This window comes from Gasterosteus aculeatus, chromosome 2 (assembly GCF_964276395.1).
Source record: "Gasterosteus aculeatus chromosome 2, fGasAcu3.hap1.1, whole genome shotgun sequence".
NCBI lineage: Eukaryota > Metazoa > Chordata > Actinopteri > Perciformes > Gasterosteidae > Gasterosteus > Gasterosteus aculeatus.
In genome coordinates, this window is record NC_135689.1 from 578,591 (window position 1) to 590,289 (window position 11,699).

Here is an 11,699-nt window from a genome sequence, read left to right on the forward strand (position 1 = left end):
AATTAAATAGAATATATTGGTTGTATATTACTTTGCTTCACTTGATATCTTAAAATCAGCCAAAGGAATATAAACATATAAACAAATAAATACAATTACATTGACAATTGAACGAATCTGATTTTGATGGAAGACTTTACATTTGAAGAATTCCTCTGTTTTCTGAGTTATAATAACTGTAACTGACACCTCATGTTTGTCTTTTTTTCACATTTCTTATGGAATGAAATGAAACACAGCGTGAAACTTCCGGTTTGGGTGGGGCTGGTGGAGGAAGAGGAGGAGAGGAGGTAGAAAGGGGAGGGAGGTAGAAGCAGACTGCTGTGTGGTTGAACTTCTGCCCCTGGTGGTCACTATGGAGATTATGTAAAAACATCAAAATGGAGGAAAACATGTTCAGCAAGTTTATTTATAAAAACAGTGAACATCTTAATTCTTCTCTCCCTGTGTGGTCATTAAACACGTTTATCACTTTTTATCACCCTAACCCTTATAACTAATTCAGGAGATGCTTTAACAACTAAAAGGAGAAGTGCAGTGGTAGCGTGACATAGAAGGTGTAGGTATGCATTTTATTTGACTCAACATTTCCATATTGCTTTTTTCTGCTTGGTTCTGCTCAGTTTTCTGAGTCCAGTGAGGACGTTCCGGGTTCTACGGGTTCTATTTGCTCTGAACCGGCACTATATATCCAGTTTCATGTGGTCCTGATACCCTGGAGGTACAGAGGGTCTTTCACTTCCTGTTTCCATCTCTCTGGTTCTGTTATTGACAGGAGTTGGGTCTCCTGCTGGTTCTGAGGTCCAATGTCTTTAGGTGTCAACTTGCCCTTGTTGGTTCTGCAGGTTCTCGCTCTGTGTGCTGCTCAGCTGGAGGTTCTGTAACTGGATGCTCACTTGGTCATCTGGGTTCTGCTTCTGCTCCTAAGATAGAAGAAACACTGCTGTTACTGAAGTCCTCTGCTCCCATAGACGTCTATGAGGAAATGACTCTACTTCTCTGTAGTGACCAGCAGGGGGCGACTCCTCTGCTCCCATAGACGTCTATGAGGAAATGACTCTACTTCTCTGTAGTGACCAGCAGGGGGCGACTCCTCTGCTCCCATAGACGTCTATGAGGAAATGACTCTACTTCTCTGTAGTGACCAGCAGGGGGCGACTCCTCTGCTCCCATAGACGTCTATGAGGAAATGACACTACTTCTCTGTAGTGACCAGCAGGGGACGACTCCTCTGCTCCCATAGACGTCTATGAGGAAATGACTCTACTTCTCTGTAGTGACCAGCAGGGGGCGACTCCTCTGCTCCCATAGACGTCTATGAGGAAATGACTCTACTTCTCTGTAGTGACCAGCAGGGGACGACTCCTCTGCTCCCATAGACGTCTATGAGGAAATGACTCTACTTCTCTGTAGTGACCAGCAGGGGGCGACTCCTCTGCTCCCATAGACGTCTATGAGGAAATGACTCTACTTCTCTCTTGATTTATTCCCTCAGTAAACGTTGTAAACATGAGTTTATGGTCTCAGTCTCTAGTTCCAAGTCTTCTTCAACACAGCATGATGTTCATTTAGCAGATTACGGTCCATTTAGAGTCAAATTGACCATAAAGCAGTGGACGCTTTAGGGCGGGGCCTAACACTGATTGACAGGTCTCTACCAGAGACCTATAAGCCATCTCTACGTTCGCTCAGGCCATATATGGTCACTTCCTGTTCACTGGTTGTGTGTGTGTACCTGGCAGTGTTGTAACTGGCAACTGTACTGGGCCAGTGTGGAGTAGAGGAACTGGTACTGCTCTGTGGTCTGGATCATGCCTCCCCTATACAGGACGGAGAGCCAAACGTTACTCCAGAGACGGAGACACATCAGAGGCGGATACCAGCGAGGACAGGTGAGTCTGACCTGTCCAGTCGTAGCTGACAAACCGTCTCCAGGATGTCCACCTGTCCGCTGTCCCTGAGCTGCTGGCAGCCGACGCTGCTGACGATGAAGCAGCCGGTCCTCCCGATCCCTGCACTGAGAGGACGACACCAGGACATTAAAACCAGGACCCCCACGTGTCAAACCTACATCACGGCTTAGGATATTTATTAAGCATTCTCTATAATTAAGTAAAAAGATGATCATATCTCTGATAATGACGGCCGGGGAACCAACCTGCAGTGGACGACCACGGGGCCTGTGATTGGCTGAGAGCCAGTTGGAAGGAGGGACTTCTTGTACGTCTCCACCTCCTCCACCAGTCTCAGTAGAGGAGCGGTGCATTGTGGGATGTGGTGGTCAGGCCAAGAGGTGAACCAGTAGTGTCTGACAGGACGGCGCTCCGAGCAGAGCTGAACACTCACAGACACAGTGATGTCTCAGTAGTTTGTGTGTAAAAAGTACACTATGTACCTCTGAGATGTATTCAATTCATATATAGGTAAAGAACAAAGTGATGTAAATACTAAAGTGCATTATTGGAGTAAATGCTTTTACTTTGGCGGTACCTGGATCTCCATATCGGTGATGGTGAACCCGTCTTTTATTTGGCTCTCTCTGACTCTGAGGAGAAATCTGCCAAAATGTCCCACCTCTCCCTCCTCCTCCTCTTCGTCCCCCTCCTTCACCGTCCTGCTCCTCTCCATTGGCTGTGGCCAATACAGCTCACATTTCTGGAAAAGAACCCCGTGCACACTATGAAGACAAGTAAGAAAGGAGGAAGGAGAGGAGGGGTCATGTCTCCTCACCTCGTTCTTCTCCTTCAGTCTCGTCACCATGACGATGATGCTGCTCCTTTCCTGCCACACCATGTCCCAGAAGTCCCCCACAGTGTGCAGCATCGGCCCTTGGGTGGCGATGAAGGCTCTGGGAGCTCCTCTGTAACCCTGTAGCAGAGTGACTGGGTCAGACCTGCTACTGGCCAATCAATCAATCCTGCAAACAATCAAGCAACCAACCAACAGGCCAGTAAATCAACTAACCAAAAACATATCCATCAGCCCACCGACTAATTACACAACCAACCAACCAACCAATTAAACAACTAACCAGTCAACCAACCAATTAAACAACTAACCAGTCAACCAATCAACCAATCAATCAACCAATCAACCAGTCAACCAGTCAACCAATCAACCAACCAATTAAACAACTAACCAGTCAAAGAACCAACATATCAACCAACCAATTAATCAACCAACCGACCAATTAAACAACCAACCAGTCAATCAACCAACCAACCAACCAACCAATCAATCCATCAATAAACAGACCAGTCAATCAAACAACCAACCAATGTTGCGGCTAAAACTCTTCCCTTTCCTTTGGTCCCTATTTAGGCGTCCTATTGTTTATCACCACGCAGGACGGACGGCTCCGGTTTCTGACTCGCAGCCTCCAAATAGAAAAGCATCAGAAGTTGGTGTTCACTTGTTGCTTGGTACTTATTGTTAAACAAACCAGAAAAGAAAAGAAGACATAATTGTTTAAATGTCCTTTGGTGTTGCTGCAGCGCATCAGGCGCAGTCACAGGAGGTCAAAGGCCGTATCTGTGCCCCACCAGCCTATAGCAGCGCCCGCTAAAACAAAACGTTCAACATATGTTGTAATCGCTGTGACAGAGGATCCATGAGATGAGGACAGAAACATAGTTATCGCTGCTCCTCCCATTTGAGGACAACGGAATACATCATGAACATATTGGGAGTGACTTCCCAGCATGCTCAGCGGCAATGAGTCCACTTATAAGTCTCCTTGTAGATGGGTTTAAAGATGTGTCACCTTCAAATAATGACACAATTAAATAATTAACACGTCCGTTGGTTTTTGAAATCAATGAACTGCATAAAAGACTCGTATGTGACGGTGCTGCGTAGGGACGTTTATATCCAGGAATGAGGAAATTGGTTGAAGGAACTCCTAAATTCTTCAAATCCCCTTTTGTTTTGATCCCATCCTGGATCAGACAGGAAGTCACCCATCTGTTCGTCAATAACAACAATCAGATGTGTCAGAATGTATTCTTGTTTTTATTTGTACGTAAATACATACATGTTTGATAATTGTAGACGATGTTACATATCAGGACGATCTGTGGGTCACTTCTGTACGCACACGCACACACACGCACGCACGCGCACACACACACGCACGCACGCACACGTCAGCAGGGCGAGGGATGCGTAGGTGGGGGAGTGTGTCACTTCCTCTCTTACTTGCTGTGGTTTTGCTGGTTGTCAAACTCCCACACTGACAAACCGACGTCGCATATCTCAGTTTATGTTTAACTGTCCGACACACAAACACACACACATATACACGGACACACACACACACACACACAGGTCTCTGATGGACAGGTTGATTGACAGGTCTCTAATAGAGCATAGAGCAGGGTGTGCTTTAGGGCGGGGCTAAATGCAGATACAAACAAACAAACAAACAAACAAGGTACAATATGTTAATCAGTGAGTATTAGTTTGTACTTGTATTTTGTAACCTTTTTTCATCTTTATGCTAAGCTAAGCTACACTGACTGTGTCCAGTCTCCAGGTCTCTACTAGTTGCATTATGGCGCCCTCACATACTTTTACAGTATGAGTATTTAGACTCCACATTAGTGATGACTTGTTTATTTGTTGGTATAAAAGTATTTTTGTTTTTAATAGATTAGGTTTTAAATAAAATAAAATAAATAAATGTAATTATTATTATCTAACTTATTGATTTGATCCAATGTGGTGAAAGCTTATTAGATCTGAGAGGAAGAGAAACAACCGGCTCCAAAGCTCCAACATGGCGTCCCATCATCATCATCATCAGTGTGACACTACAGAACAGACTCTGACCCTGATGTAGTTGGCGTTGATGTAGCGGTCTGGCCCCGCCTCCTCCCCATGGCTCCTCAGGACCACCCGGCTCTCAGGGTCTGAACAAACCACAAAGGTAAACAGGCGTTAGAGCTTCTGCTGGTTCCTGCTGGTTCCTGCTGGTTCCTGCTCCTCACTCACTGGGCAGGATGGTCTTGTATCGGTCTTTGATCATGTGACCCGAGACGTCCAGCTCCGCGGCGCTTGCAAAGTTTGGGGGGATCTTCTGTGGGAGCGAAGGAGAGGGGTCAAAACGAACACACGTCTCCTCACGCGGAGCTCAGGTGAAGAGGAAGACGAGGATGAAGATGTTACCTGATACTCTGCATTCAGGGCGCTCGTGTCCTTGGCGGCCCGCTGCAGCATCGCGTGGCTGAGCGGTCGGGTGGAGGTGTGGAGCAGGTGGAGCCACACCTCCTTCGGGGTGGAGACGGCACACACAGGCTCCGCCCCGAGGCTGCTGACGTCCAATAGCAGCGAGAGGTTGGAGCCCCGCCTTCAAAAGAAGAGCCAATCAGGAATGGAATGATTGTTTGAACTTATGAACAACAAACACACACATTTAAAAGCGTTATTAGACATCTGTCATTTCCTAGAAGTTACATGGTGTGTCTGTCTGTGTGTGCGTTTAGTGCACACCTCTCCTGCAGGCGGACTGAGGCTTTGCGTGGGGGTGTGGTCACTGGTGGGGGTGTGGTTACTGGAGGGGGTGTGGTCACTGGAGGGGGGCTGGTCGGGTCCTCAGGAAGAGGGGAGGCTAAGCGAGCTGCCGACATGCTGACAGTGTGTTTCTGTGTGTGTGTGTGTGTGTGTCTGTGTGTGTGTTACAGTAGTCCAGAGCTGGTCATCACGCCAACATGCTGCAGGAGAGAGAAGGCAAATAATGTCAGTCCATCATTATATTACGTCATCAAAGTCTAATCAATCAGCATCAAGCACAGCTGAGGGTCAACGTCCACAGTGAGGCTGCAGTTTCTCCAATGACCACTAGGTGCTCGATCAGATCTACACCCCTCTCACTTCTTCTCCTTATGAAGTACTGCAGGCGACGACATCTTCTACTCATTAGTAAGATTTAAAGTAAAGAAAATTAGTAAGGCAATTTGGCAACAGTTGGCAACCATATCTGCACTGAGGAGGACGTAGAGCCGCTACCTACTTCTCCGCTAGAGACCTGTCAATCAGCGTGTAGCCCCGCCCTAAAGTATCCCCTGCTTCAGTAAAGAAGTCCGACTTCAAGACTCAATTTTTGATGTCACGAAAAAACCAACGGTGTGAGAGTGAGTTTCAACATCACTTCTCATCTGAAACGTTTCTTCATCAGAAGAGTTTCCTCACAGCAGGAAGTCAGCTCGCCCACGCACACACGCACGCACACACACACACACACACACACACACACACACACACACACACACACACACACACACACACACACACACACACACACACACACTCACACACACACACACACACGCACGCACACACACACACACAGACACACACACACACACAGGTTATCCAGCAGTTGTTGTGTCTATTATATATGTTAAGGCTGTCAAAGTTAACGCGTTGATCATGGTGGAGACTAATGGGATAAAATATTTGAACGTTAATGCAGCGGTGTTTCCTTCCAGTGTGCGCTGACCCCTGACCCCTGAAGGCGCCGCGTGCTGCAGTCAGTTAGATGCAGAGAGCGAGACGGTAGCTGAAGATCAGAGAGCTTTTTGCATTGGAAGTAAAACAAACAGACGAACTGTGCAGAGGAATTCCTCCACGAGTCAAACAGAAGGGGGACGAGTGGCAAATGGACCACTTTAGGACTGGCTAGCTAGCTGCTAGGCTAAACTAGCTACCAGGCTAAGCTAGCTGCACTCCAAACACGTCAAATATTGGAGAGTTGAGATCAAAGTGCACAACAGAAAGAGTCGCTAGTTCAACATGCTCCACCTCCAACGTCATCACGTGTGCAGTCCGTGTTTAACAAGTCTAAAATACACGCTTCCTAAAGTGATTACGTGTTCATTTATAAGGTTTACACGGTGCAACATTAGATGGTCAGACGTCTCTTGTAAGGTTCTCATGAACATACAAGCTCCCAATCTCCTCCTTTCTATTGGTAGCTCCTCCACTGATAAGTTAACCTGCTAAACACTAGCCTAGCCAGCATGCTAGCGTCATTAGCGTGTTCGCATCAATCGCTAGCTGGATATTATAACCATCACCATGTACACACATGCCAGACATGAACTATACATTAAGCTGGTTGACATTACAGCTTTTATCCAAAGCGACTTACATTACATTATTAATCCATGGCTTTTTACATTTAAGCCCGGGGGGCTAAAATAAGGGGTCAGGTGTCTTGCTCAGGGACACTTGGACATGGGACATGGGGCAGCCGGGGCTCAAACCACCAACCTTGCGGTTCCCAGCTCCCTCTCTACCACGACGACCCAATCAGTCACAAACGTTGACAGACAATCCGTTGAACTTGAAGGTCTGGGCTCCGTTTCAAGTAACAAACTCTGAGTTTCTGGTTTCAGAACAGCTGTTTAGAGTTGGAGTAGGTTGACTCAATAATAATATGTTTTACTACTTCCCTCTGTTTGTTAGAATGCACTACACACAGGCTGGAAATACACACACATGCTCATATTTAGAATAATATGGCTGGTATAAGCTGTACGATGGTGTTGGACCTGTAATGTGTTTCCTTCAGGTGCGTCCTGCTGAACTCCTCTTTAACGTCTCACTGGTTTGTGTCCAACAAAAAGGTTTAAAAGATGTTTCTCACGGCTCTGCATGCAGCAGCTTTACTGATATTCTAATGTTGTAAAGGAAAACACGTGATACTACACAAAGAATGTGCTCGTATGTGAGAGCACGTCCACCATGGGGACGTTACTTCTATGAGGACGGCTGAGGTCATGGACATATTTGATGGACGGTGAAGAAAAACGATAGCGTTCAAACAAGTAGTCATCTGGAAATGAGAATATATCTAATCGGCCTCAATATTCTCTCCTGACGTGTTTAACAGCCTGAGGAGTAAAAGCGCTTCTTCATCAACAGGATCGTCCAGAAAAGGACGTGACGTCTTCCAGAAAACACTTTAGTCTTTAACGTAACATCTTATTTAGTTCATATGTGTAAACTGATACAGAGTGAATGAATGAATGAGGAAAGTAAAGCACGCTGTGTGATTGGCTGGGCTGCTGTCAGAGGGAGGAGCCTGTGGAAGGAGAAAGAAAACCAGGTGATGTTCACCGGCTCAGTTAACATGGTGACTGAGCCTGAGCTTTAGTTACCATGGAGACTGAGCCTGAGCTTTAGTTAACATGGAGACTGAGCCTGAGCTTTAGTTACCATGGAGACTGATCCTGAGCTTTAGTTACCATGGTGACTGAGCCTGAGCTTTAGTTACCATGGAGACTGAGCCTGAGCTTTAGTTAACATGGTGACTGAGCCTGAGCTTTAGTTACCATGGTGACTGAGCCTGAGCTTTAGTTACCATGGTGACTGATCCTGAGCTTTAGTTACCATGGAGACTGATCCTGAGCTTTAGTTACCATGGTGACTGAGCCTGAGCTTTAGTTAACATGGTGACTGATCCTGAGCTTTAGTTACCATGGTGACTGAGCCTGAGCTTTAGTTACCATGGTGACTGATCCTGAGCTTTAGTTACCATGGAGACTGATCCTGAGCTTTAGTTACCATGGTGACTGAGCCTGAGCTTTAGTTAACATGGTGACTGATCCTGAGCTTTAGTTACCATGGTGACTGAGCCTGAGCTTTAGTTAACATGGTGACTGATCCTGAGCTTTAGTTAACATGGTGACTGACCCTGAGCTTTAGTTAACATGGTGACTGATCCTGAGCTTTAGTTAACATGGTGACTGACCCTGAGCTTTAGTTAACATGGTGACTGATCCTGAGCTTTAGTTAACATGGTGACTGATCCTGAGCTTTAGTTAACATGGTGACTGACCCTGAGCTTTAGTTAACATGGTGACTGACCCTGAGCTTTAGTTACCATGGTGACTGACCCTGAGCTTTAGTTACCATGGTGACTGATCCTGAGCTTTAGTTGCCTCCCTTTGTGAAACAAGCCAGAGTTTTCTTCATCTCAGGGTGAACAAACTCTGAGTTTCCACTAAACCTGCTTCTTGAAATGGACCCCTGGTGACTGAACGGAAAACAAGACAAGAGACAATGAAGACAAGACAAGAGACAATGAAGACAAGATGAGAGACAATGAAGACAAGATACAACAAAGACAACATGAGACACAATAAAGACTAGAGACAGTGAAAAAATGACAAGAGACAATGAAGATAAGACGAGGGAATATGAAAACAAGAGACAATGAACACAAGACAGGAGACAATAAAGACAAGATGAGACACGATGAAGACTAGAGACAGTGAAAATAAGACACGAGACAATGAAGACAAGACGAGAGACAATGAAAACAGGTTTCGGGACAATGAAGACCATAGACAATGAAGACAAGGCGAAGGAATATGAAGACAAGAGACAATGAAGACAAGACGAGAGACAATGAAAACAAGTTTAGGGACAATCAATCAATCAATGAAAACAAGTTTAGAGACAATGAAAACAAGACAAGAGACAATGAAGACAAGACGAGGGACAATGAAGACAAGACGAGGGACAATGAGAAAAAGAGATTCAGTAATAACATAAATATAAATGTTCACCTCACAAAAAGCTTTCTCTTGATACAAAGTTCTCTGTCAGGTGACCGATTCTTCGTTTCCCCGTCTTCCTCACGTCCTCGTGTCTCCGTCTGTCCTCCTCGTTAGTACATGTCTCTCGTTGCTTCGTCCTTTACTCTCATCTGTTGCTTTCTGTCGTCTTGTCTTCACTTCTGTCTTCTTCTCCGCCACTTCCTTTTTACTGCACCCACCCACTCAGTCATTACCACACACACACACACACACACACACACACACACACACAAGGTTATGGTCCCCTGTAGACCACACGCCACCGGCTCTAACACGGTGTTTGTGTGTATTTGTGTGTGTTTCAGTGGGGCTGTATAAACCATTGCCCCCCCGGCTGTGGGACGATCGGTCCTACTGGGACTCCATCGGGGAGGCTAACTCGCTAGCACCATTAGCCGTCGCCATAGAGACGTCTTCTACTATTGTGATTTAGTCGTGGAACTTAAATGCTACGGACAAAGAGGAAGGACGATCTCATCGCGTCATGTTCGTTTATTTTACATTTAGTGTTTTTGCTTCTTTTAATGGTTTAAAGCTGAATGTATTTGTTATAATTCATTTTTAGCTTTGTCTTAGTCAACAAAGTACACAATACTTTTTATCGCTTGGTTTTATCTTCAGCTCCTTGTCTTTATTCCTCCTGTCTCTTACTACTTCCTGTTTGGACTCTGTGTGATGAGCCGATTTGTAAATTTCCCCGGTGATCAATAAAAGGCGAAACGACTGGAAAGCTCAGATGTGTCGCTCTCTGACTGGTTTCCCTCGTAATCACATTCTGAGATGGAAGATGGTCCTCCAAGGACTCACTGCTAACATGGTGCTTAGCTTCATCTGCTAATCACACGGGGAGAGTTGTCATGGTAACGTAGGGACACTATGGGATAGTACAGGACTTGATAGTGGGATACATTAGATTATATTACATTCATTTAGCTTAGTGCATTTCAACCATAAGGACACAAACTCAGAAGAACAAGAAACAAGAAAGTGTGATTTCATCAAATAAGCCGATGTACAACTTGCTGTAGATAAGAACCATTATAAGTCCAATGTAAGTGCTCCAGTTAGTTAGTGTGTTAGTGGAGGTAGAGTGTGAAGAGGTGTGTCTTTAGTCTGAAGATGTGAAGGCTCTCTGTGGTCCTGATGTCTTCAGAGACCTCCTTCCACCATTTAGGAGCAGGACAGCAAAGAGTGGAGATCTAGTCGAGTGTTTTGCTCTCAGTGAGGAGGAACAAGCAGTTTATCACATGCAGAGCGGAGAGTGCGGGTCGGGGTGTCGGGTTGGACCAGGTCCTGGATGTAAGCTGGACCCCATCCATTCACAGCACGGTACCTGAGCACCATGTTTAGAACTGGATGAGCCACCGGTACCAGTGAAGAGAGCGGAGGAGTGGAGGAGTGAGGGAGAACTTAGGAAGGTTAAAGACCAGTGGAGCTGCTGCATTCTGGATGAGCTGCAGAGGTGGAATGGTGGTAGCAGGAGACCTGCAGGAGACAGTTACAGTAGTCCAGGAGGGAGACGACAAGAGCCTGAATCAGTACCTCCTTCTGAGTGAGAAGAGGACGTGTTCTCCTGATGCTGTAGAGCGAGTATCTACAGGATGGTGTTGTCGCTGTAAAACGACGAGCGCTGTAAAGAAAGACCACAACGACCATCAGAAAGGTGCCGAGTGTCCCGAGAGTCCAGAAAGGGTTTCTTCATCTGTGCTCCAGACCTCTCATGGTGTCAACAGGAAGCAGCACCACACCTTGTTGTGAAGGAAAGAAGCCGCGTTCCTCTGAGGTGTTCAGACATGAACTGAAGGCGAGACACTCGAGTGCTTCACATCCATCGCTTTACCAAAAGCTCCTCACTACTCCATCGAGACGAGAAGGTCAGTGGACGTGATGGACCTGCATCGAGGTCACCGTATTTGTACTATCAAGTTAATCAGAGACATGAGCAGTGGGATTCTCTAATATTAATGCTCATTCATTCACTTCCTGTGACTTCATGACGTCCTCCATCGAGGGAAAGACGACACAGAACATCAACAACACCCAACAAGACATGAATCCAAAATAAAAACAGGTTCCTCTTCGGATTGACTCAAC

General features: G+C 45.9%; 1 protein-coding gene across 4 annotated transcripts; it reads right to left on the reverse strand.

Moving 5' to 3' along the window:
* Positions 1–391: 391 nt before the first annotated feature.
* On the reverse strand, positions 392–9,773 carry LOC120829270 (tyrosine-protein phosphatase non-receptor type 7-like). 4 transcript variants are annotated; one of them, XM_078081197.1, is made up of 11 exons: positions 9,576–9,773; positions 5,491–5,711; positions 5,167–5,347; positions 4,993–5,077; positions 4,831–4,910; positions 2,731–2,868; positions 2,491–2,655; positions 2,159–2,334; positions 1,927–2,017; positions 1,736–1,820; positions 392–923 (listed from the first exon to the last, which is right to left on the reverse strand). In XM_078081197.1, exons 2-11 carry the CDS (start codon positions 5,625–5,627, stop codon positions 901–903), a joined length of 1,161 nt encoding a protein of 386 aa, XP_077937323.1. In that variant the 5' UTR covers positions 5,628–5,711; positions 9,576–9,773; the 3' UTR covers positions 392–900. The 4 variants fall into 4 exon arrangements, with proteins under 4 accessions (XP_077937323.1, XP_040049182.2, XP_077937316.1 ...); XM_040193248.2 differs by having other exon boundaries at positions 1,904–2,017; XM_078081190.1 differs by having other exon boundaries at positions 1,904–2,017; positions 9,581–9,764.
* Positions 9,774–11,699: the final 1,926 nt, after the last annotated feature.

Bases quoted from the DNA above. Each gene is read 5' to 3' on its own strand.
- LOC120829270 (XM_040193248.2), bottom strand. From the start codon at position 5,627: ATGTCGGCAGCTCGCTTAGCCTCCCCTCTTCCTGAGGACCCGACCAGC. The intron at 2,018-2,158 runs GTTGGTTCCCCG...TCGTCCTCTCAG, and splicing joins CCCGTGGTCGTCCACTGCAG to TGCAGGGATCGGGAGGACCG. The intron at 1,821-1,903 runs GTCAGACTCACC...CGTCCTGTATAG, and splicing joins TGTCAGCTACGACTGGACAG to GGGAGGCATGATCCAGACCA.